The 27,083-nt window shown below is 34.6% G+C and overlaps 1 protein-coding gene across 3 annotated transcripts in view; it reads right to left on the reverse strand.

Annotated features, from left to right (window-relative positions):
* Positions 1-13,976: 13,976 nt before the first annotated feature.
* Positions 13,977-27,083, reverse strand: part of GALNT13 (polypeptide N-acetylgalactosaminyltransferase 13) — a 446,823-nt gene continuing 433,716 nt past the window's right edge. For 2 of the 3 annotated variants that reach the window (XM_045575392.1, XM_036421744.2), the window contains exons 12-14: positions 26,561-26,695; positions 17,831-18,028; positions 14,246-14,380 (exon numbers count right to left, since the gene is read on the reverse strand). In XM_045575392.1, the coding sequence (XP_045431348.1) occupies positions 17,843-18,028; positions 26,561-26,695 (321 nt within the window). In that variant the 3' untranslated portion in view covers positions 14,246-14,380; positions 17,831-17,842. Of the gene's footprint in view, positions 14,381-17,830; positions 18,029-26,560; positions 26,696-27,083 lie in introns of all 3 variants that reach the window. The other variant, XM_045575393.1, reaches the window with a different exon arrangement.

A 27,083-nucleotide genomic window follows, 5' to 3' on the forward strand; every position in this document is an offset into this window, starting at 1 on the left:
GAGCACTCTTGGCAGGCACTTCCAGCTCATCAGAGTTATCACCTGTGTTGCAATCTATTTGTTATTATTGCCCTGGATTCTTCTACTTCACCCCCATTACCTATATAATTTCATCTCTGATATAACAAATTATTCCTGAAGCCATGGGCTCTACTTCAAGGTTTAACCTACTCAAGCCTAACCTATTGCGAAACTCTCAAGCTCACACAGCTATACTTTCTTCTGACTTTAAAGAGGTTATTTCTAAAATGTAAATATAACCAACCCACTAGAATTCTCCTAACCTTCAATGATTCCTCGATGCCTTTAGAAAAAAAAAAAAGAAAAAAAGTTCCAAATCCTTATCAGGCATGCAAAGCTGTTCATGTCCTTATTTCTTTCTTATTCCTGTTTACCTCCACATGAGCCCTAGGCTCCTTGTCATAACAAACCTCATTCAGCTCCTTACTTGCACTATCATGATTCATACTTTCATGCATTGTGTGTCTTGCTTCTTGTGCTATGGAAGTTGTCCCTCCTTACTTCTCTCACTAAGGTATCCCAGGGATCGCCCTTGCATGTCTTCTGTCTTGCTGCAGCACCTTAATAAACAGAGTTTTATTTGACAATGGGTGCATTTCTAGTAGTGGTTGAGCACCGTGCTTTCTCGGTGTAGAGCAATGCTTTGTGGCACAGACACATAGAAAATCAGAACACTGTTAGGCGTGATGAGCAAAGTGGGAGGCTGCTTGGACACTTTGGCAGCAAAAGGCATCACCTGTCCTTTGAAGACGGGGGAATATCAACATCTCAGCATACCTGTAGCCTAACATCTGGTTTAAAGAGTTCTAGCAGAAGATGGTAATAAGATGAATAAAAGATTACTTATCTAAAAACCCGGAATACAAACTCCCACGAAGCAAATGAAAACCTTAGTGAGAACTTCCTCTTTACAGATAACAAGTATTACATGGCTATGAAATGTGACCTTTCAGGGAAGAAGTTACATCCTGTTCTATGTGGTGACCCCTCACCACTTTATTAATGTGTTTCTTTTTATCCACAATGGAGAGGAGAGAAAGGGACAGCTCTCTTCACCTTACCACAATCCCAGAGATGTCTCTCCACTGCAGTGATATTGCAGGGTTTCTTAGTTTGGTGTGAATGGCCTGTCTATGAGTGGAGTCCTTTCCCTGTGAAAATTGGAATCACCTAAGGCCGTGGTTGGCAAACTGCAGCTCTCGAGCCACATGCGGCTCTTTGGCCCCTTGAGTGTGGCTCTTCCACAAAATGCCATGGCCTGGGTGAGTCTATTTTGAAGAAGTGGCATTAGAAGAGATTTAAAAAATACGGCTCTCAAAAGAAATTTCAATCGTTGTACCGTTGATATTTGGCTCTGCTGACTATTGAGTTTGCCAACCACTGACCTAAGGTGTGAGTCAGGGAGAGTGGAAAGAAAGGTGTCAGGAAATGATGCCACTTACCTCATCAGGGTTTTGTATGGGAAGTTCTGATTGTTGATCATCTTATTATATAAAGGAGGTGGGGAGTAGGGAACAATATTGCAGAGAAAAAATATGTGTTTAGAAGAAAAGGGAGTGGGGAAGTTAAGGTCTGCATAGGTATGGAACATGCATAAGAAATGCAGAATTTCAGTATAACTTTCTTTATGTTCTTGTTTTTGTGAGTCAGCTTTAAAGAGGCAAGCCCCAAGTATTATAAATTGAATTGTTTCTTCCCAAAAAAAGATATGTTGGAATTCTAACCTCCATTACCTCCAAATGTGGCCTTATTTGTAATGTGCTGTTTCCATGTATAAACAAATTAAATGAGGTCATTAGTGCATAATACTATACATCTTTATTTTCAAAAATCCATGCAGTTCAACCTTGTGTGGTTCAAGGGTCAACATTATCTTTTGATTTAGAAGAGAGTTTTCTTGTTTTGGAGTAATTGAAAAAGTGTAGCTCCAAATAAGCAGGAAGTTATGAAATAAGTCAATGTCATAGTAAATGTGTGAGCCTTTCTATAGATCTACCCATCTCATCTCCACATTAATATTCAAGCATCAATCTTGTCACAGAGCAGTAGTCAGAAACTAGGTTTATGGAATTTCATGTTGGCTAAAGAGCTTTACTTTGAAAATCACCTTTTACCTATATATTCACTAACCCTGAAAAAATTAGCATATAAGCATAATGATTTGTGTTAATATACCTACTTGTTTTCAACCCACTCAGGTTAGTTGACAATGATCTTTGTAGTGAGCTATGCATGTTATTTTAATCAGGGCAATATTTGTTCACAGACGTTTATAAGAATTTTTTTTATTTTTCTCACTTTTCTTGTCAATGTGTTTTCCCTTCAACTTACTTTTCATTGCTTCAGATCTTGACAAATTTCCAGTGTCAAAGGACATGGTCTTTTTCATTGTGTATCTGTTTGGAATGTGAATGGAGGGAGTAGGCTGGGGCAGAGGAGGGAAAATAGAATTAAACATGCTGCCTGAGTGGAGAATACAGAATAATGATAGCATTTCTACTTTAATGCTAACTTACCCGCTCTGATGCTTACAAACTCAACTTAACTGTTAAAAATGCAAATGATCATCTCCAACTTTTTAAATGTTTGGAAGTACTACTAGATACCTACTCATGAAATAACATGTTTGTTGTTTAATCATAACACACCTGACAGCAAGCCCTCACACACTGTAATGCCACCACTACTTTGCGCAGAAAGTATTTTTATACCCAGCCTCCTAGCAAAACTCAGACTCCTACATATCAATAATTTTTTTCTTATAAGAGAATCCAGTATTTGACCAAAATCCAGCAGAAGTTTTAAAGGCCCAAAAACTGCCTATCGTGCATTATTCAACTATCACTTAGTGATTTTCATCACTTAGTGATTTTCTCTGTAAATGAGCTAAAAGTGAAAAGATAATTAGAAAATAGATAACATAAGAAAAATAAATGGCCTCATTTTCCATCCTTGACATTAATTAATATTTTAAGTTCAATGATATATACAACTTCAATTCTTAAAGTCAGAAGTAGCTTACAAAATGACTAATATATAGGTACATATATTCAATACATTAATTTGAACTTTAATGCTAATTGCTTTGCATCTTTTCATAAACAATGCACCAACTCTAATAACTTGAAAGGAACCTCTTTTGAAATATTTACCTGTAAAAATCAGAACTGAGGGTCACTAGAGTTTATTATAAATTAAGTTTTGCATTTTAGCATGGTAGCTACTGAGGTTTGCATTCTGGGCTAACTTTTGCAAATGGAAAGTAATACTTTTCAGAGAAGCTGATCTGAAGAGCTTCTTACATAAAGTTCCTAAGTTCCAGAATGTAGCTGCCTCAGGCTGCTCTAGTTTAAATCCTGCTCTACTCACTGTGGGCCCACAAGAATACACACAGGGCTTTCAGTCTGCTTACAGTGCAAAACAGAATCCAATCTCCATACACAGAGGGGAAGGGGGAAAGACAACCACAAAATTCCTGGATTTCTTATCTGTGAAAAGCATCCTTTGTGTCAGCTATTCTAGATGGAGGAATCAACAGCGAACATGCCAGATATGGTGTAAAACTGCCCTTATATATCTTGTTCAAGAGGCAAAATATTTACCTGAATGATTGCCAACCCTCTGCAGCGCCCTTTGAGGTATGCCCTAGGTGGGCACATTGGCTGATGAGAACTAGGAGGCTTGCCAGCTCAGTTGACATGTGGCCCACATGAGACTGCAACATAAGCCACCTGGCTCAAAATCTATACTCTTCCCACTACACCACATGTGTCAAACACAAGGCCCGCGGGCCAAATCCGTCCCGCCAGGCCTTGCAATGTGGCCCGCACCGCGCTGTCATCACTGCACTCTGCTGCGTTTCCATCACAATGACAGTTTATGACTGTTCAGTAAACCATTCGGCCCGCGATTTAGGCTGGATTTTAGATTTTGGCCCCTTCTCTGATTGAGTTCGACACCCCTACACTACACTCTAATTATAGAATTAAAAGGTCAGGATCTATTTCAAGGTAAATAAGTCTGACCTCAGGACTATCTAAGCAAGAATAGCTCTTCTGTTGCTTGACTGGTATTGAAAGAGGTTTCTGTTAGGTGCGGGCAACTGTCATTAGATCTTCAGCATCTGACCTCTGTAGTGCAACTAACAAAAACCTGCACCTCCACCTCTTGCCAAGAGTGACACATGATGTCTCCTGTGTCTGTCCATGACGATGGAAGAGATGAGGATGCCAAAGAGTATAGCTGAGATCACCTCAGATTTGAGAAACAGAAGAGAAAGAAGCCCACCTATCTACCTAGCTCCTGAGACTTGTACATATAAATGGTGACCCTGATAAAGAACACAGCAGGGAGATTTTTACTTTTGAGTATTTTTTTTAATTTGGTATTTAAAAATTTATACTATGTATTTTGCTTAAATGTTACACCCTTAAGAGGAATTATAATAAATTCCTACAAATAAAGTTAGTGATAACAAGTGTTATATATATTTTATAATTCAAGGGTTGATCACATCTCCAGCTGCCTTGTCACCCTAACATTACATTATCCTATCACAACATATTATGCTTCTATTAGAGGAAAAATGCCCTTCCATATCATATCAAACTAATATTCATATAATTATGAAGTTGTCTCATGTTCCAAATACATTCGTTCCCTTAAAATTTGTGTTTTTGATATGAAGAAAGACAGTGTAATTCTTTTAGAAGAAGGACATTTAAAAAGTAAAGAAGTAAAATGTATCAACACAAAATGAAAAATGAAAATCTTAAAATATCTCCTTTCTCTTCCTCCCCTTCACTCTGGTAGAGAGGAGAAAATATGGAAATTCATTTCACCCTCAAAAATATTGAGCCGGGGCCTAATATACGCCAGGCATTGCTCTGTATACATGCATTGTCACAATGAAATCAAGTTCCCTGCTTTTTAGTATTTTATATTCGAGTGTTGGGTGCTGGGCAAGGATAGAAGTGTAAAGAGGCATGAATTAAAAACAATAAATAAGTGAATTTGATAGTATGTTAGCAGGTGGGAAGTGCTATGGAACAAAATGTGGAGCAAGGTTATGGACGAGTATATCTCAAGGACATATGGAAGGGAGATTATATGTAGTATTAAAATAGGTGAATTAGAGATCTCACAATGGTATATGTACAAAAATAATAATTTAATAAAAAATTAAGAAAAAAAAGAGAATGTAAGTTTTAATCAAGGTAAAAGAGTTAATCTGTGGGTATCTAGGAACAAAATGCCTGAAACCAAGAGCATGCGTGGCTTGCTCAAAGAAATAGCAAGTAGAATGACTGAAATAAAAGGAACAAGCAGAGGCATTGTAGGGAAGGAAGTCAGAAAGTTAACAGGGGGTAGACCATGCAGAACTCTTGTATGGATATAACATTTACTCTATACAAAACAGAAAGCCATTGGAAGGTTTTGAGCAGAGGATAGATTACCTGGGTTATATTTCATAGCATCATTCTGATTCTCTGATGATAATAGACTGTGGAGGCTGCAAGGGTACAATCAATTCAGATGGTGATTCAGACCAGGATGGAGGTGTTAACAATTGGTCAAATTCAGAGCAATGGAGGTATTTACAATGGATTAATTTCAGGAAAGTTTGTAAAGGTAAAATCATATGATTTTTTAAATGGAGAAAGCAACAAGATTTTTGGAGTGAGCAAGTAACAGAATGGAGTTGCCATCCTTTGAGATGAAAAATCTCTTTGGATGAATCAGACTTGTGGAATAAGGCACGGAGTTCAGTCTCGGACATACTTAGTTTGAGATGTCTATTAGTCACCCATGTGGAGATGTCAAATAGGTAGGTGCACTTTAAAGAGTTCTGACCTGGGAGAGACATTTGGCTCTGAGCAGGATGTAGGTGGTATGAAAATTCAAGGTCTTGGATGAGATCACCAAAGAAATGAGTGTACATAGAGAAGATGACTAAGGACTACACCTCAGAACACTCCAATATTAAGAGATGGGAGAAGGAAGGACAGTCTATAAATGAAACTGAAATCAATTCACTAATGAGGTAGGAGACTACAAAATAAATAAAGTCTATCAAAAGGTGATCTGCTGAGTTAAATATTTCTAAATCTGCCAATGAAAACAAGAGTGTGTGATCAAAATGGATTCATCTCTCACATTGGTTCATATAATTAGAAGAACTTTAAAGTGCTTTTTTATTTTTATTTTTTATTATTATTGATTTCAAAGAGAGGAAGGGAAAAGAGAGAGAGAGAGAGAGAGAGAGAGAGAGAGAGAGAGAGAGAGAGAGAGAGACATCAATGATTAGAGAGAACCACTGATTGTCTTCTGCACACCCCCTTCTTCTGGGGATCAAGCCCACAACCAGGACATATGCCCTTGACCAGAATCATACCCGGGACCCTTCAGTCTGCTGGCCAATGCTCTATCCACTGAACCAAACTGACCATGGCTAAAGCGCTTTTATGTATGCAGCTGAACTCCATGTCATCATTTAAGGGCCAAAAAGTAGCAAATACACACAGAGAAATCAGGCTGAACTCAGAAGCAGAAAAGGCTATTGTCAGTTCTGATCTAAGCTGTTTAGACAGTGTTGATCTCTTAGGCTCTGCCTTATATAAGTTGTCACAAGATAGATAAAGGGTGCTTACTGCACAGATTCATGTCTCTCATTAATAGAAAAAAAAAACACAAAAAAACAAAAACAAAACTGTGAAACAGATGTTCATGTGCTTGTCTCGGTTTCCACTTCACAAAATTGGTGAAGAGATTTGTCAGCAGGCATTGTGTTAACGCTCTATTTGCCAAATATTCTGATAGAAGCTGAGATTGGTATTACTATCCTCTGTCATGTAGAAAAAAATAATCATTATATCAGAAAAGAGTGACTTAGCAGAGAGGCCATCAAATGGCTCAGACACGGAGGAGTCAGGAGAGTACAGCTGTTGAGCAGGAGAGTTCATTTTTTTTTTTCTTTCCTACTAGGTGCTAAAGAAAAGCAAAAGAACAATTATGTCACTTAGTAATCAACTAAGTTATGGATCTGCCAAGATCTGAAGTAGGCAGAGCTGGCTTATAAGATTAACGTGGTTAATACTTCAGAGGTAAGGCTGTGCTCCTAGACAAGAATAACCCAAAAGAACAAAGGCAGAAAGAAAGTAGGGGCCACGTGGAATGAGTCCCACATGGTTACAGAAATCCACAGAGACTTTGTGTGTAAAACATAAAACTAGACACTGTCTTTTGCTCTTCCTGACCATTATAGTAAACGTTTGGAAAAACCAATGGGGTATTCATGATGTTTGCAAATCAATGAGCTTCTGAATCATGCATACAGAATAGAATATTTTAGGTGAGTTTTCTTCAAACTAAAATTATGAAACTAAGTAATATTAGAACCTCCTCCCTCTCTCCCTTCTTTTCTTCCTTCTTCCTCCTTCTTTTCTTCCTTCTTCCTTTCTCATTTAGCAAGCAAACTTATCTTTTCCTTTTCCTCTTGATTCTGTACGTGAGTAGATTGCAGAATTGATTCTGGGAATCACTGCTCTGTGGAGTGGGCAGCCTCCTCCGACCTCCCTCTTAACCCTGACAGACTGTCTTCCAGGTCTGCAGCACCTGAATCAGAGAATTGGGTATGATTCACAGTATCCTGAAAAATAATATTTATCATATAATATTAAATGTTCTACTTTTCTATGTTAAGTCCTTTTATAGAAAAGAAAATTTTAAAAAATCAGTCAAATCATATTAGAATGAAAATTAATTAAATAAATTATTTAGAATTGTGCACAATTTAATATTTCTATTTTATATTTTTGGTATCAAAATTTCACAGGGATCACAATATTTTCTTACCGTTAAGAGATAGCCATAGGCACTTCATTATTTATTTAAATAATTTACAAAATGGAACATAAGCATAAAATATTGAAATTGTTTATATGTCTAAATGTTAACAAAATTCTTTAAAAGACAATATATCAAAGGAAAACTACATTGATATATGTTAATTCTACAAAAAATGTATAAATATTTAAATTTATAGCAAAAGAACAATAATATTTAGTAATCTTACAATATTTAAGATGTGTGATTCCTTATAAATAATCTGCTTCTATAAATGTTAAAGAACTCTGTGTCAAGCACATATCTAAAACAATTTTAAAATTATTCCTTTTTATTTGTGGCTGCATTGACCAAAACCTCCAAACCCCTCCCCCCCCCGAAAAAAAAACAAAAAAAATCATATCATCAAGTCCTTTTTCTCTGCTTGTGCTATTTTTAGCTGAAAGTACAACTGAAACCAAGCAACAGCTTACGTTCATTTTTACACCAAATTAAATGCATGATAAAAATCTCATTTCTTAACCATTATAGATATAGCCTTCCTCATCTAATTTCCTGTCCTCATTCTAACTCATTATAAACAGAATATTAAATGATTTATTTTCCCCACTTAAAAACAAAAACAAAAAAAGATTACTTCATATCATGATGAAATGAGTATCATAGAAGTGATCTTTATCTTTAAAAATAGTTAACAGAAACGCTGCCCTCCATCAGTGGTATTTCAGAGGGTTTTTTTTTGTTGTTTTTTTTTAAACAAATACAATGAAAACTGCCTTTAGAATTTATTGAACAATATGAAGCAAAAGCTGGACACAGATTCACACAAACTACTTAAAACACATTGCTGGTGTTTATTCAACACATTAAACGCACACAATAGTTTATATTTAATAGCAGTTTGAACATGATGTTGTTGTGTCAGATATGTTCATATATGGTACAGAAGAGGACTATTTCTCTATTTCATGTTTTGACATATTAGAGAAAAATGATGGATAGCAGCTAAATCCTGGAACAGCTGCTTTAAGCTTTAATTGAATTTTTGCTGCCCAACTGAAGTGTAGATTTATTCAAGATTTGCAGATCTCAGCTCTGCAGAAAGACAGCTTGTGGATGGTGACACATCCTTCAGGATCTGGAATTCCTTAAATTCTTCATATTTGTCAGGGTAGCATACTTTATAACTTAAGAATGCATACAAGTTTTCCTCCTCTGAGACTAGATGTAGCATCTATAATGAGATGCCGGTGACATGCTTGTGATCAGATAAGATCATTTCTCAAGTGATGAAAACAGTGTAGGGGTAGCCAATATTTTGAGGTTTATTGAATCAATTTGTACTATGCTCTCACCGAAAAATAAAATTGTTCCTATTGTTTTATTGTTAGAGTTATTTCCCCCCTCTTTTTACTTATTTCTTAGGTTCTTTCTTTCTTTTTTTCACCATTGATTTTAGGGAGAGAGGATGGAAGAGGGAAAGAGAGAGAAAAACATCAATGTGAGAGGGGAACACTGATCATCGGCTGCTTCCCCATGCTTAGCAACCAGGGTTTGAACCTGAAACTTGAGCATGCGCCCTGACCTGGAATTCACAACACTTCTGTGCACAGAGGATGCTCCAACCAACTGAGCCGCACCAGTTTCTAAGCACCATGGGAAAAGAGGATGTATGGGTTGTGTTCACTAGTCTACAGAGCTCCACTGGGAAGCCTGGAAGTCTTTGCTGATTATCCTGCAGTCTTTTGAGCTAAATAACCCAGAATCTACTTCAATGTTCACAGTAATAGTTTTAAATGCAAGCTGCGGGCCAATATTACTTTAAACTTGAACATAATCATAAGGAAGTGAAAGTGAGGGGAGAATATGCTCTCTGTTTTACTGCTGAAGAGGCTTTGCTTCTCTGGAACACTGTTTGCCCAATAATGCTAGAATGTTCTGCAATCAGGCTGTCTCCTGTTAATTTCTCTACTTTTGCTGCAGGTCTTTATTTATTGCCTTTGGTAGTATTTTGTAGAAATAATTTTATTTAAGTATGAAAGGTGGTGAGAAGTTAAATTTCTAAAGTTAATTAACTTAAAAAGGATAATATAACAAAAGAAGGGTTTATATTTCTAAAGAATCAATTTAGTTACTACAAAATGCTTAATAAAGACATTTTTCTCTTATGATTGTGCCCTTTTTATTATATTTTGAGTGCTTTGTAATTGAAGACAGTGTTAGATTATATTAACAATGATGAGTCCTGACATCAGTGCATACAAGTGTATGATCTTTGAACAAGCTAAATTACATATCTGATTCTCTCTATTATCTATAAACAGAGAAACTAAGAATAAATCATCTGTAAAGTTTTTTAAAGTTTCTAGAATTATTCATAGATTTGAACTTAGAAAATACATTTAATAATAGTTCCTGTGAAACAATAAAAATACATATGGTTTTTAAGAAAATGATACATGTCTCCCCCTAAAAGTAAAAATCTTATTTATTCCATCAGGTGGCCATTAAAGACAACCAAAAAAATAAAAATAATTGTTATCTTAATGAATCAACTTATATAATGTAGCAGCATGTTTATAAAATGTCATATATTTCATTTCCATAAGGCAGGATATACTAACATAGAGAACAAAATATAGCCTATTTTTTAATTTGAGGAATATTAGGAAGAAAATTATCATTTGGAGAAAGTAATGTACATCCTGTTTAAATATACTACTTGACTTCATTTTAAAATTTAAAATATTGTGCAAAAAATGTAGGATACAGTAGTACTTGGTAACTTTAACAAACATTGTTTTTCGGTTTATTCAAAAACATTTAAAGAAGACTTATTATGTCCCAATAACTCTACTAGATACTGGGAACAACAGTGAAAAAAACTGGCATGCTGGGTGTGCAATGGTAATGCAGGGGGTTTGGAAGTGGAAAGGTAGACAGAAAATAAAGAAGCAAATCTATAGTTTGAGAATTTACGGGTACTAGGAAGGGCAGGGCGGAGAAGGGTTTGCCTTACTGATGAGATAAAATTTGAGTAAGGACCTGACGGAAGTGACTGAGAAAGCTCTGTGGGCAAAGGGAACAAACACCAAAGGCGGAAACTTGTTTGGCAGCCAGAGTGGAAGTATTCAGAAGTGTGTGTGTGTGTGTGTGTGTGTGTGTGTGTGTGTGTGTGTGTGTACGTGCTCACAGGAGTGTCATTCATGAAGGACTCTAAAGACCACTATAAGAAGTTTGGGGAGACATGAGAAGTCATTGGAGGGTTGTGAGCAGAGAAGAGACACAATAAAATTATGTTAAAAAGAATCACGGTGGCTGTTGTAGTGAGAAAAGACTATTTAGGAGCAAGGGCTGGGAAATTAGGGAACCAAATTATAAGCACTTGCAGTTTAAAAGATTAAAGCTAGTGACACTGCTGATGTGGTGGTAAGTAGTTGGTTGGACATCAAGGGGATTTCTGATGGAATAGATGGAAATTGAGAGAGAAAGAGTGGAATGAAAACTGACTTTAGGTTTTTGATCTGAGCATCTGGAAGACTGGAGTTGCGGTGGGGTGACCTCCGAAGAGGAAGTTTGAAGTCATCTGAAGGATCTATTAGTCTAGAAAGATAATAAAGTATAAGAATCCAATCATAATTTTAATTTTCTGTACTGAATACAATAAATATTTTTGAAAAGAACACTGAATTAGCAAATGCTTTCTAGTTTTTGGTGTTTTCTAGTATTTTATGACATTTTTTTGTTTGTTAGACACTTAATAACATATGCTCATACCATCTGAGGATTCTTGGAAAATTCTTCTCTGGCATGAAATGCGTGTCATTTTTATTTCTGTTGTATTTTTTCCATGACCATAATGAACTTTTAGATATTTAAAATACTGCTGAAATGTGTCAAATTCAGTTTGGGTAGAGTAACCATTTTTTTTTTTAAATTGTCTTTGACCATTTTCTAGATAACGTGTATTTTGATTGACAAATCCACAATGGAATATATTATATTAAAGAGTCCTTGAATGTTTCAGCTTTATAATTTTAAGAACAATGTGCAGGGACATTTAACTTTAATTTAGTGAGACAAGAGGAAAGGGGGAGAAAAAGAGAGTCCTCAGGTGACTTGCGAGGCCACTGTCAATTGAAGGCAGTGGCTCCCTTCCTCAGGGATGTCACAGTTTCCTTATAAATTTGCTGTAAACAATGGATTCTCTACCAAAAGGAAATGCCCAACACTCAAACTTTTGCTTGTAATTTTGCTTGGGGATACTCAGAGACCTCAAGCTGATGAATGTCTACACTTTTTGTTTTTGTTTTTTAACTTTGCAGCAGGTCTTTATTTTTGCTTTATTTCTATTACAGTGTTTGAAACCTAAAGAAATAAATTTTCTCTTCCAATTTGGATGTGTATATAAATTTATTTGTCTAGACTCAGCTCAATCAATGCCATGGTTTCTTGCCATATGTCTACTCTGAAATCATGCTTTGTTGTCTACCCAGGGGTCCTGAGAACATAGAAAATAGTCAGAGATTACAGTTCTTGGAAAACTAAAAGCAAACGAACTTAGGAAAATCAGTGCAAAAAAGGATTTGATTCACCTTCCCAGGGTCTGCAGCTAGGAACCCAAGCTGCTTTTGAGGGACATCCAGTTTGTGTTGGGAGCTGGGACCGCACATGTCTTCAGTTGTTCATTCAAAGGCAGTTCCCACAAAAGTTGGCTAATGACAACCCTCATGCTCTGTAGTTGAGTGTCGGCTCTTTTAGGAATGTCTGCACTTTAAGAAATACACCTGGAAATACACCAGATTGTAGAATTTTTCCTTAGCGCTTTACCAGTATAAACCCAAAGAAATAATGCTAATGCTAGCAGGAAAATCATTCAAAATTATACTGGCCTTCTACAGCTTTTTAAGAAAAGATGAGAGCCAAAAATATGGCAGGATAATTCTACAAATTTCTCTTGGCTGCTGAATGTATTTATTAATGACTAAAATACATATGTAGAGCTACTCTAAGGGTGTGAAATATTAAATGGCGTGACATACTAAAATGGTGTGAAATACTAAAAGTTATTAGCTCGATTCTCAACTGATAGTGTATTCTTCATTTTAGTATCTTCACCTCATTCATTTTGAACACAAAGGGCTTTAAGATGGAAATAGAATGTGTGAAGTTAGCCTGACAGGACTGTGCTCCTTGAGCCATAACTTATAGCAAATGGTTTCTAACAGATAATTAAAAGCAAAGTTTCATGGATATGTACTGAGTTCATTCCCTTAGTAATGGAAATTTTCGATATTCTAGCATAGCAGTGAATTAGTTTTAAAAATTAAAATGGTAATAGTGACCTTAAAGTTTTAAATGTAGGAGGAAAAAAAATCAGGACTAATACTCTCCACTCTTTACCTACAGTTCTGTAGAGCATAAGGGACAAGCCACAGTCTCTAGAGTGAAAAGAAAAGGGCTGCATGTTTTATGAGAGACACAGATAGTTGCTAAGGATTGAGTTTCCAACTTCAACTCTGGAACCAATCTGATTGTTAAACACTCAGCCTGAGAGAGGACTGATTACCACCTACACAGAATCCTTTGTTGCAGTTTAGCTTCATCATCTTGCTCCCACCAGGCTTGATGCTTCTGATTTCATGTCCTTTAAATTGAATTGTTAAATTCTTCTCCTCTTTTTTTGTTTTGTCTTGTTTTTTTGTTTAAATGTGATGCTTTTATAAGAACTCTGTAAGTCAAGGTCCAGTTTTTTTTTTTTTTTTTTTTTTGTGTGTGTGTGTGTGTGTGTGTGTGTGTGTGTGTGTGTTTTTCTGGTACAAAACTTGAAACTCATTGTGTATGATGAATTCATTGTTCAGAAATAATTCAATGTGTGGCCTGCTGTTGACAAATTCAACATGTTTCCACAAAGGTCCAGTAGAAACAGAGTGAATTTATAAAATGATTCTGTTTCATAACAAAGATATTTTATAAGGCATTTACACTCTCTCTTTTAATCACTATGAAAATAAAAAATAAAAATACCCCTCCCCACAACTAATCCTGTGACATGAGGGCAATAGAGTTGTGTGTGTGTGTGTGTGTGTGTGTGTGTGTGTATGTGTGTGTTTAAACAAACACTTTCTTTTAAAGTTTTTCAAAAGTTTAATAACAGTTTGCTGTTACTCATATTTTTATGTGCTTTTGATCAGATACAAATTTTGTAGGGAAATAAGCAAACATTCCTAAAAATGAATTATAAACAACTGTGTTTTAGAATACTAAAAGGATTTTAAAACTTTTGATTCAGCAAAGTTAATCTTTTTTTCCTTAATTGAAATAATGGAAAAACAAAAGTGCAGACACTTTCATGGCTTGGGGGAAGTGGCCTTCATGCCCCCAACGTCATGTTCCTCAGCAGCCACTGCTGGGACCTGCTGCCACTGCAGTCCTGCATGGTAGGCACCATTTTGTCTTCTTCAGAAGGTTCATCAAGACACTGGTTACTGTTCACGTGCCTCAAGGTGAGTTTCTGGAAAAGATAACCCACAATCAGTGCAACGCATTGTGTCTTACTTCACTACACATCATGCCCTTTCAAAGACCTTTCTGATTTTATTTAATTTTTTTTTTAGTATAAACACTGTGATATATTTATAAAGGAAACTGTGCACGGGTGGTTGTGAATTAATTATTATACAACTTTCCCTGCCGTGGTTTCATCACTGTCTAATACACCTTTATTTGCAGATGGTTCAAGAAATTAGCCAACATGTGTTCCGCTTTGCCAAGGATTCGGGTTCCTTTGCAAAAGGCCCATTTGTGAGCTCTGAGTTCAGTCCAGGGCTGTAAATATTAACAAGCTTTCACCAAAGCTTAGTTATCTTAGGCATGTGTTATTCAGTAACTGCTTGGCAAACATGCAAAGAGATGTCACAGCTGTGACCCAAATGAGAAAACTATTAGAGATGTTTCCAGATCCAAATACTAAACAGGCCACAGTCTCTTTGAGTGAGAAATTCATTGTATTTGAGTGATTATCACAGCAAAGACCTGCCTTGCTTGATAATATGCTCACCATCATTTGGTTTGCATTTTTGAGAATCTTTAAAAAATTTAATACCAAATTAAGTCAGGAATGTGTTGTCACCTATTTTTAAATTTATACCTATATTTTTTATAATGATGGTATTCATTGATAAGCATCATCTCAGTACCCAAATGCTGAAATGTAATTCCAAAACTGCATCATGTTAACCATCATTATACATCTTCCCTTTTGAGTTCACATTTACATTTTGAAATTATGAATTTTGGACTTTACTGATATAAATTTTAAGTCCACATGTGTTATATTAATTTGTGCTCACTAATTATGTACATGTTTGCTCAGTTTCATGGGCAATGCCTAGAACCATTCTAATAAAAAACTTTCAAGAAGAGAAGTGTTTGAATGCATGGGAGAATATTGCAGGTATATCCTGTTTTAAATCACTAAAATTAAAGGTAGACAATTTTTTTTCTGGCTCATACTATTATAATTGAAAATTGTATGAAAAAAAAATTCAGGGGGAATGCAATAAAAATGGTGGAGAAAAACTGCCTAGACAACCATAATTTGTTTGGATTAGCCCTATACACAGCCTGGACCTCATTGTCCTGAGAAAAGATGGAATGGAACCTGGTTTGTGGTGGAGGATGCTTAATAGACAACAAGCAGGAAATTAAAAAAGCAAGGTTGTCAGATATGAAGGAGATTTTAAGACTGAGGCCTTTGTTCTTGCTCTTTCAATACACAGAACCAAGCTATTTACACTAAAGGATAGAGAAAAAACGAACACACTTAGGCAAGAAGGTAGTTGATTTGTGCTTATGATGGCAGAAATCAGGTTGTTGGTTTATGAACCAACAGCCAACTTGAAAAAAATTCAAAGCAAAACAAAACAATTCTTTGCTAGCAAGCTCTAGTTAAAAATCAACAAAATATTCACTTTTGTTACATACCTGAGATCCTCTGTGTACATAGTTCTTTTTAAAAAGCTATTTACCCTTGCTTGCTTCTATTAGATTCCTTTTAAAAATATACATATGTGACTTTAAGGATCAAAACGAATATGTTATCGACTATATACATAGGGATACTTTGAAAAAATATTAGTAAGTGTTGCTCTGTTTAAAAATGTATGTTTTCTTTGAAGGAATTCATTAGTCAAAAGCCACCACTGTAGAGATAACAACCAACCAATCAACCCAAATGCTGTTGCGCAGTAGAAACAGCAGACATTTAGGGTCAGGCAGCCCGAAGTGTAAATTCCCACCCTTCCTCCTCCACTTACTGGCTGTGAAAACTTGAGCAAGCTTTTAAATTATCTGAGCAATCAGACTCCTTGTGAGAAGATGCTCAGTAGAACTGATGAATACTTAAAAATCTTCTCTGATGAAAAAAATTTGACCTTGATGAACTCTCTTAACTATAACCTCTTGGCAACCTGATAATGTTAACTATATTTCTAGGCAACATTACTTATGGCAAAAATGACTTCTAATTGATAAACTGTATCTGCATCTAATCAACTTCAACTAAAACACCTCATAGGAAGCCAAGCTGGGCTTCTCCAAGTGCAAAGACTTGGAGTTTTGCATGTTCCACTGGTTCACCTGAAGCTCTGCCTCTGGGATTGTCATAGAGACACTGTCTTCTGAGAGGCATAAGACTATGAAGCCAGGTTGCTTTCCACACCCACCTGATGTGGCTCTCACCCTGCTGGCACAGGGCTGCCAGCTCCCATAAAGCAGAATGAATTGCTATGGGACATGAGACAAATTCTGTTGAGAAACAAGGTGTGGTTTCTACCTTAGAATTCTGTCCCTTGTTGGCTATTGTGTCAATCAGTTAAGGTTGCTTTAAAAACAAACTAAGATAATATATGTAAATTGCTCTATACATAAGTTACCTTTGTGTAGAAGGACCAGACTTTTCCAGCTTCCCAACAGATGTTTAGAATGCTCTAGTTCTAACCTAAACACTCTCCTCTCCCCTCCCCTCCCCTCCTCTCCTCTCCTCACCTTAAGACCAACTGCACTCTTTACAAGAATATCCTCTCCTCCCCTCCCCTCCCCTCCCCTCCGCTCTCCTCTCCTCCTCTATTCCCAGCCTTGTCATAAGTATTCCAAGCTCAATCCCAACCTTTAATGGTTCACCTGAACCAGAAAACCTCCCTCCCTAACTTCTCATGTATTTTCATAGCAAAGTATTGGAAAATATAACATACTTTATTTACAAAGGAAAACGAACACCTTAAGACCAATTGCACTCTTTACAAGAATTCCATACCAGTACTTTTTTAAGCATATACTTAATAATGATTTATTTTATTGCTTACTGAGAAGATATTCACAAATCATGCAAGTGACAGAGAAAATGTACATTTATGTGCTTTATTATAATTATATAATTTAACCAATAATCTTAGTCTTTAACAATACATTTGCTTAGTATCAGCTTAAAATAATAAATTCCATAAAGGATATGGTTTATCTGCACACAACCAAAGTATCTGAATTGAAATTAACAACATTAAATAATTTCAATGTTCCAAAAGAAATATTTTGGCTATGTTAATTTTTATGTTTTTAATTTCTTAATGGTTTTTCAACTCTAATGCTGAAATCTATTGTCGTATAAACATGATTATAATTAACCTTAAAAAATAGCTAATATGTCATAACATATTCCGTCAATTATATTTAGGCATATCTATTTAAAATAACAAAATGGAAAATACCCACTGATTAATTACAGACTAAATACTACTAAATAAATGCACAAATTAAGGAGCAGCTAAGAAGTATAAGACAGAAAAATAACTCCATGGAGAAATAGCACATAAAGATTTCCCTTAACCACATATTAGAGAAGTAAATTTCTAGGTTTTGATAACAAAAATACTAAACTAATATTAGTAAAGTCTGCAACACAAACCTCCAAAAATTATTAGAGAATGTAATCAGTAGGATTCTCAAAAATATTTCTAAAAACTTCTGCTCTTGTATAGTTTCTTAGCAGCCATTTTTGCAAAGGGCTATCATTACACATTTCCACAGTGGGCTGTTGAGAGCCATCAGTTACTTTTCTTACTGAGAGACAGGACTGGGTGGTTATGTGAAGAAGAGTGTGGGTCTGTTTGACAAAGAAAATAATGAATAATGATAAAATCAAATACAAAGGCAGTAACCAATCAATCATTCTCTACAACATGCAATTTCTACTGGATAAGAATGGGAGGCACATGTCACAATAATCACATCCACGGAGCTCTGAGCAACATTCTTTCACACGGCTTCAATATCAAGTGTATTGGCAGAAGTAAATGAAGATGGGACTAAGAATATGGAGCAGAGTCTGAGATCAAATGCTGAAAAACTTAGAAAAGATTGTACTCCCAGTGTCCATGCTAGTAATTAAATGTTTTTAGTGCTACATGCATTATTTTGTCAGTATGGATATTCAAAACCATTGACTAGTCCAGTGTTTCCCAACCTTCTCTCATGATGAGAATCACCTGGTAGAGTTGTTAAAACACAGATTCCTGAATCCCAACTAAGAAGTGCTAAAGTAGAATTTTTGGGAACATATAGGTAAAATTGTATACTTAACTAGTGCTCTAAGACAGATTTTATATACAGAGCACTAAGTTAGGTATGCAATTTTACCTATATGTTCTCAAAAATTCTAGTTTAGCACTTCTTAGTTGGGATTCAGGAATCTGTGTTTTAACAACTCCACCAGGTGATTCTCATCATGAGAGAAGGTTGGGAAACACTGGACTAGTCCACAGTATTTTCAATCATGGTCTTTGGCTTCCTCATTCCTTTGCCACAAACTTCAGTGGATGCCAGGAGGAAATCTAATTAGCTATAAGGCTTTGCTTTACTTTGTACTCAAACTGTTTACACTATGTCTTCACAGGGCTAACTTGGTGGCGTTAAAAATGTCCCACATACATATATATTATCACATTAATCTAACTTCCAATTAGGAAGTTAATGAAGGAGGGAAAAAGAAAAGTATCAAGTCCATTTTGGGCTCTTAATTTGACTTCATTCTCCAAACACAATTTGTAATTAATTTGTCAGCTTCTTATTTTCCATCTATTTTCTCAGAAGGCCAGGGATCATGACAACCTACATCATCAAACCCAGCACGGCACATAGCAAGCACTCAGAGGTTTGTTCATGAAACCACTTAGTGAAGGGCTAATGCAGGAAAATATATTTTGACAAAATTAATTACATATTTTGGGCACCTGAATGGACACAAATCATTGGATTTTCAATTTCAAGGACTGACTTACCACAGTAAAATGGTAAATTAAAGATTTATGAAAGTAGGAGAGGTAACATCACATATAATACATTTTTATTTGTTAAACAGCAATTAAGTATATAGTTTGATTTGTTAAAGAGACTATTTTTTGGGATTTTTCAAAAAGCCAAATTTGAATTTCTTATCTATATTGTTATTTTTTATTTATATTGTTTAAAATTTCTCCTTTGGTAATACTCTACCCTCAGTGATTTTTTTGTTTTTTGTTTTTCAATGAACTTTTCTTAGTAAATTTCATGTTGACATCAAAGACCCCAGTGTTAGTGATTCAGAACTTCATGTGCCGGTAAAAAACTTATAAAATAGGCCGAAACCAGTTTAGCTCAGTGGATAGAGCGTAGGCCTGCGGACTGAAAGGTCCCAGGTTCGATTCCGGTCAAGGGCATGTACCTTGGTTGTGGGCACATCCCCAGTAGGGGGTGTGCAAGAGGCAGCTGATCGATGATTCTCTTCCATCATCGATGTTTCTAACTCTATCCCTCTCTCTTCCTCTCTGTGAAAAATCAATAAAATATATTTTTTAAAAATTATAAAATAAATTATGACTTTTCCTTGATTTGACACAAAAATAAAACTTGATTTTACTTATGCTTAGGAAATGTAACTCCAGAACATGAATACAGTATAAAATTTTCCATAAAAAACACATTTGTAATATTTTGACCCAGAATGTTTATCACATGAATGACTATTAAAAAAAAAAAAATCAAAGAATTTTCACTACAGGTCCTTTAAAAATCCCTAAGTACAACCTGAATACTTTTAAGAAAAATTAGAAATCTCAAACAACTCCATTAAGATAAAATTATTTTCAATTTAAAAACATTTGGTGTTTTCATTTATTTGAAAAATAACAGTTTGTTTTTTTCTGAGTATTTTGCCTAGAGGAGATACCAATTATTATTTTATGTTTTCTAGTAAATAATTTTTATCACATTCTGCAAATTTATGTAACAGAGGTCATCTAACTAAATACCCTTCAATTTATATTGTGGACATCTCTTTTATCGTTAAAATAATCTAAAAACACAGAATATAAACAATTTCTACAAACTAGATTTGTCAAAAGTCATTTAACTTTTTCATTTGGGGCCATCTCTGTCCAATTTGGAGCTATTGTAAAGAATGCTGTGATAAATCTCTCTCAACATGTCTCTCCACATTATAATTTTTTCTTTAGAAATAATTAGTAGAAGCAAAATCACAAGGTCAAAAGTATAAACATTTTAATACTTAGTAGCAAAATTTATAAACTATCTATAATAATTATTCTATAATAGCAGCAACAGCTAATATTTCTTTCGCTTATTATGTGCCAGGATAGTGGTTGTCAGTTTTACTGCATCTACAACAACATTGTGTGTTGTCATTAAAAACATGGCTTGACAGATTGACAGGAACATAAGAAAAATGAATAAAAAACATCCATGAGATAATTTTTATGTATGTCTTTTTGATAGTGCCTTAAATTAATGTTTTTCATTTTTATTGGCTATTCATATTTCTCCTTTGCTATTTAATCAAGATCTTGCATCTTTTCATACTGGGTGTACATTTTTTTTTCTTAAAATTGTTCTGTCTTATATTTGTTGCAAATGCCTCTCACGGCTGCAGAAGACTCAGTCAATGTTAACTCAGCTTTGAAGGCAATGTGATATTAACGCTGACATGCAGCATACTACCAAATATCTCTTCCTGTGGCCTTATTTAACATTGACTAGAAAACAGGGTACTATAACCACTGATCATGATACCACTACTTAGGTTTTTCTTCTCTGAAGTAAAAGAATTAGCATTTCCTCGGATTTACAAAATTATAATCATTGTATTGTAAAATGCATAAGAAAAAGTGAATACTTCCTGCCTTTAAACTTATTTGTATATTTGCACCTAAAACAAGGTATGTCATGGAGTTTTCTTAAATCAACTCTGTTGAAGATATAATTACTACTGAAAACCAACTGAAACAAGCTAGGGAAACTATTTCAGAGACAAAATAATCATAAATTATAAAATGAGACCTTTGTCCCTTTGTATTAAAATAATCAAGTAAAAAGTTTGAAATTTTAATGAACAAACAGAAGTGATTGTATGGTTGACTGAAGAACCAATCATGCAGATTTCAGTTTAAAGGAAGCCATACTAAAAGTTGAAAATGAAACCTAAATGATTATACATAGGGATAAACAAAGTAAATTAATTTATACTGTTACAGATATTTTATATTATTATTGTAAATACAATAGGATTTCCCCTATTGATCCAGTACAGAATAACAGTCATTTAAAATTAATATAATAAAGTTGTTATTCAAAATGTTAAATGTGATCTCCAGATAAAGTGACCTGTGCATTTTGTTAAAACAGAATGAGTAGTTTAATAAATTAGTAAAATGTTTAATAAACAAGAAGTAAAATTGTAACAGTAAACTATTAAATTTCCTATTCACTAATTTATTCTACTTAAGAAATCACAGCTATGGGTCAATAGGAATATGGAAAGGTAACACCTGTCTGATACAGAAAGCAAATCAAGCAACTATTTTTATTAGGAGTGCTGCACAGGGAAATGGCTGAGTTGCCAGTTAATAGACCACTTACCTTGAAATTATATTTCCATTTACCTGCTTTCTGATAAGGTAAATAAGAGAGGTAATAAGTAAAGTCTACAATATTAGCTGCTGTGGTTTCAGTAAATACCAATCCAACATATTTTACCTACTAAAAATAAATTCCTTGCATTATGACTCTGAAACACTTGCTACAGATGGATATTGAATTCATAACAATATTTTCTCAGTCAACTTGCTCAGTCACATGAAAAACGAGACTTATTTTTAGCATCACATTTTGCTCCCCTTTTTTATTTTGTTGCATAGTGTTTGTTGAGCAAAAGTGTTCTGTTCCAAAATTAGACTGTCACACTGTATGTAGCTGCCTGGATGCTCAAAAGGAACTGTGATTATGTGCACTTATTGCAGGGAAATGCGAATTTCAAGTAGATTGAAACATGATTGCAATGTTCAAATACAATATAAGGAAACCTGAATTAAATAGAATGGATGAATGACAGACCCTGATGAAAATAATTTTTTAAAGTGGTTCAGTGAGATGAAACATAGGGTTTCCCCCGCTCCCTTTTTGACTTAACTCTGAGTCAGTGGGTTTTCATGACACCAAAGTGTTTAGGTAATTTATTCAAGTGATTCTAGATCAGGCGAGGACTTTGCAGATTTGCTAATGATGCTCAGTTACTTCAAAATCAAAACATGTTTAGCCAGGAATCGGTGATACTAAGTTAAATCTATGGTTGTGTTGTTTAAGAAATATCTCAATAAGAAAACAGGGCACTATATTTTGAATCAGTTGACCAAAGACATATATTGCTTACCAACATGTACTTTATTTCATTCAAATAAAAGTAGAAGCAATTAGATATGAATTGTATTATGAATATGAACAGATAAATTTTAAGCAATTAGACCCCACTGACAAAGTAGTTTTATGACTGCTTGTCTCAATAGACAATGCTTATTGCAGAACATCTTTCCAGTGATTAAGGAGAAATTCTATGTGAATAAAATTTGGTAGCACAAATAATGGATATAATTTCTTTTATAATACTGTACATTTAATTCATCAGATCATAATTATTGAGAGCATCTAATGGTTTCTAGTTTTTTGATGACCTCAAGAAGAACGTGGAAAAATGTGGAAAGAACGCTCAGTTAAGTGCTAGAAACTGGAGCGTGCAAACCCAGAGAAGGCATTTAAATACTTTAAGCTTACATTTACTTATGTGAAGAATACAAGTAAAATATTATTATCTTACTAGAGGCCCGATGCACAAAATTTGTGCAAGAGTAGGCCCTCCTTCTCCTGGCTGCCATCACTGGCTTCCCTCTGGCACCTGGGACCCGGGCTTCCCTCCCAGCCCCAGCTTCATCGGGAAGGTCAAGGTCACCCGGAAGGATGTCTGGAAGGATGTCTGGTCTAATTAGCATATTATGCTTATGTTATTATGAATAGGACTATCATTAGAATTGTATGAGAAAACAGAATATAGAGTCTCTGTATACTTTATTCCCTTCCACTCCCTTCCAGCCCGCCCATCTAAAAGAGTAAACAAAGCAGCTAAATAGACTCCATGTTTTGAGGCTTTATGACAGTTTCCATTTTTCTCTGGATATTCCCAGAATTCTGTTCCTATTTATGACTTACTTTTTTAAGGCTGAAAGCATTCCAGGAGATAAGGTGATGGAATATTTCACCTGTTCACACTGTGAGATTCACAATTGCAGTGATAACTAGCTTTGAATACTTTATTAGGACCTAATTCTGCCTCCGCTGCTAGTGGGGTGATCTTTGTGCTTTAGAGTTCTGCTGATAAAGGCTCAAAGAAGAGAACGTTAGGGGAAGTTTCAGCTTATCATTCTGTGAACACCACTAAGTTTTATTCTGCTTTGAAATTGTACCACCTCAGAGATTTCTCAAAAAAGGATAATTTGCCTTTGATAGCAATAGATAAAGAATAAACTAAAGAAGTGGCAAACAGCACTTGTCTACTTTTTTACTGGTTGGAATATGAAAAGACTAGCAATACTTGGCAGTTACTCCTCTCTCTGACTCAGCGCCTCTCACCTTCTGCTCCTGATCCCTCCCCCTTCCCTCCTGGAAGCCTTGTCATTTTCCAAAGTATATCACTTTGCAATATTTTTCAACAGTGTATAAAAAGACTAAGGAAGATTAATAGGTATTCAGCCACTGTGTAGACCTGTCCTTGTCAAACTTTAACATGTATGTGAATGCCTTGGAGATTTTGTTGAAGTACAGACTGATTTAGTGCATCCTGGGTGATACCCGAGATTCTTAACTTCTACCCAATTCCCAGGTGTTGTTACTAGTCCTGGAATCACACATTGGGTAGCAAAAATTGGAACAATTCCATAGACTAAAGTGGCCCTAAACCTAAAATGTAAAATAGATAATCATAAAAAGTAAATATATTCCAATTAAAAAAAAAAGTCATTTCAATTTTTCTTACTTTTCACAAAAAATGTTTTTATTTCAAAACTGAAATGCCCAGAAGAGCAATGCATCATTCCTACAAGTATTCTATTCTCTTGTGACTCCTCTATATTATGATTTATACACTTATAAATTTGGCAAAAAATTTACATTATGATTTTAAAATATTAATTTAGACAAGTTGAATATCACAACTTAATTTTGAAAACATAAACACGTAAGACAGAAAATTAAATTATTATATAATTATTAAGGTGATTAGATAATTTAAAAATAAACATTTCTCAATACTATTTAAGACATAGTATAAGCTTTATTTGTATGTGTTGTAGAAACAAAATTTCTATGGTACAAAATAGTACAATAATCTAAAAATGCTACAAGAGATAATACTCATCCAATTAGTAAATTTACAAAAACCATTTCTTTATTTTAGGTGAGGCTTCCATTTTTTTTCCCACTCTTCTTTCAAAATCCCTTAGTATTCAATAACCCTCCTACTGACTGATAGAAATAGAAATAAAAACATATGCCTAATTAACAACAATAGTTATTTCAGAAATGAAGAAACTTGAGTCATGACTATAAAAGCCATTACCCACTCAAAAATTAAAGAAATGTTTAAAGATTGAGTGGTATTCTAAAATTCAACAATACTCCATCTTATAAAAATATGTGCATTCTTCCCCCTTTTCTTAAAAGTATATGCTAGATTTCTTTATTTTAGCACACACCTAATACAGTCTAGGGATCCTGGTGAAAACTAAAGTGCAACAATAACAACACAATGTTTTATTTTAAAAAAATAATTCTTTCAAGATTTCTTCTTTTTCTGTACATTTATCTGCACTTCTCCTCATAGAAGAGGTAGGGAACTGACTAGAGAAAGGTTCAAATCTACTCACATGTATTATTAGATGAAATGTCTTCTGCTATCTAAATACAAAGGGTGATGATGACAATAGTTGAAGAGAAAAATAATGGTGGTCAGATAAAAAAGATGAATAAATACTGAGAGGACCAAAGAGTCTGGATGAAGCACAGTGGTGTGACACAGGAATGATTCATGGTGTTTGCCTTAATTATGTCTGAGAAACTTGGAAATAATATATAAATCTTAGGGACAAACTTTAACCCTATGTAACTAACTCCAAATCATCTAAGAATTCAGTAAGTTTTTCTGATATCACACTTAAGACATTACAACATCATGCAAATTAAAATGACATTCAAAAAGTTTTTTAAAAGACCTTGTTAAAATATCAATAATACCAAAAATCTGCAGATTCGTTTTTAAAATGTTACTCTTGCAGAGTATTTTAAGCTTTCATAGAAGACTTCATTTGTGAAATTCATTCACCTCTATTGTATTATTTATCATGTAAGAAAGAGGTTTACTTCTTATTTTAAATAAGTCACCAACCATTTAATAATGTGGAAAATGTAACCCAGACGACAAATTCACTTTGTTAAGCAAAGGGAAATGAAAGAAATGAAGCTATTTCAAGATAGCTTCCTCATGCAGAGAAAAATATTTCTTTTTTATTAGCTCCATCTGATGGCTGGTTTGGTGTTTACACACTGCCTGGCTATAAATTCCCAGTAATTTTATTGTTTTTTTCCTGCCTCTCTTCTCTCAGGAAGATGTGCTATATTGAGAAGAGGCTGCTTAATTGATTATGTACCTAATTAGTTTACTGAATTTTGCAAAATATTTACTACTATAAAGAATGTTCAAGCTAAGCTTGTCAGTTATTTTCTCTTTTCCTTTAAAGTGAGAAGCATAAATATCAGAAATTACAATGGTGTAAAATTAAAAATATGAAACTATTGCTGATATTGTTCGTTATATACATTTGCAAACAGAACTCTCAGATAAGCATAGCCTGCCCTTTGCCTAATTTATATTGAGCATGTACATATGATGACAAATTTTATGAACATAAAAATGACTTTATGTTTCTTATTCAGATTTTATACTTACAGACTAGTTTTGCAAAAACTATATATTTATATAATATACCATCCTAATATTATGTAATATGAGCTTACGTGCTTGAAAGTGCAGTTTTTCCAATGCAGAAAAAAATAACTCAGCGTTTAAATATATTTGAAATGCAGGGTGGGGCAAAAGTAGGATTACAGTTGTTGTTATGGAAAAATAATACAATAATTAATCAAAATAATACAAGAATAAACTCTGTCTTACATATTCACAACTATAAACCTACTTTTGCTCCACCCAGTATTTACTCAGTTGAAAGATTCAAAAATAAGTAAATTAAGGAAAATACTATACCTCAGCATCATATTCCCATAACTGATTTCCTCTCATGTGGTGGCATTTTAACATGATTACAGGTCCATTGAGTCTAGAAACATCCAAGCACAAGTCATCGGTTCGGATTTCCTTGTCAGCGGTATAAGAAAATACCTGAAAATATAAAATTCAGCTAATAAAATAATATCTTAAAAACAAGAAGTCACAGTATAGCAGGTTTGTCTGTGAAAGTTTTCACATCAAACGAACTTTTCATGATCTCTGCTGTGTGATCTTGTGAAGCTAGTTTATCTCTCCAAGTCCTTTTCCTCAACCTCAAAATAGGGACACTGTCCCTGTTTTATAAGGTTTTTGCGAAGTTTTAATTTAACAAACTAAATTATGAAGTGCTTATTATTTGCCGGCACCATCTTTCCCGCAGTATACTTGCCTTATAAAGCACACACAGGTTCAACAAAATAAAGTTTGTAAATTGTGTGGAGCTCAATAAAAGGTAGTTACCGGTAGTCTTGGTTCCTGCCTTGTCTCAGAGACAAGAATA

The sequence above is a fragment of the Pipistrellus kuhlii genome, unplaced genomic scaffold (assembly GCF_014108245.1).
Source record: "Pipistrellus kuhlii isolate mPipKuh1 unplaced genomic scaffold, mPipKuh1.p scaffold_m20_p_7, whole genome shotgun sequence".
NCBI classification, from domain to species: domain Eukaryota; kingdom Metazoa; phylum Chordata; class Mammalia; order Chiroptera; family Vespertilionidae; genus Pipistrellus; species Pipistrellus kuhlii.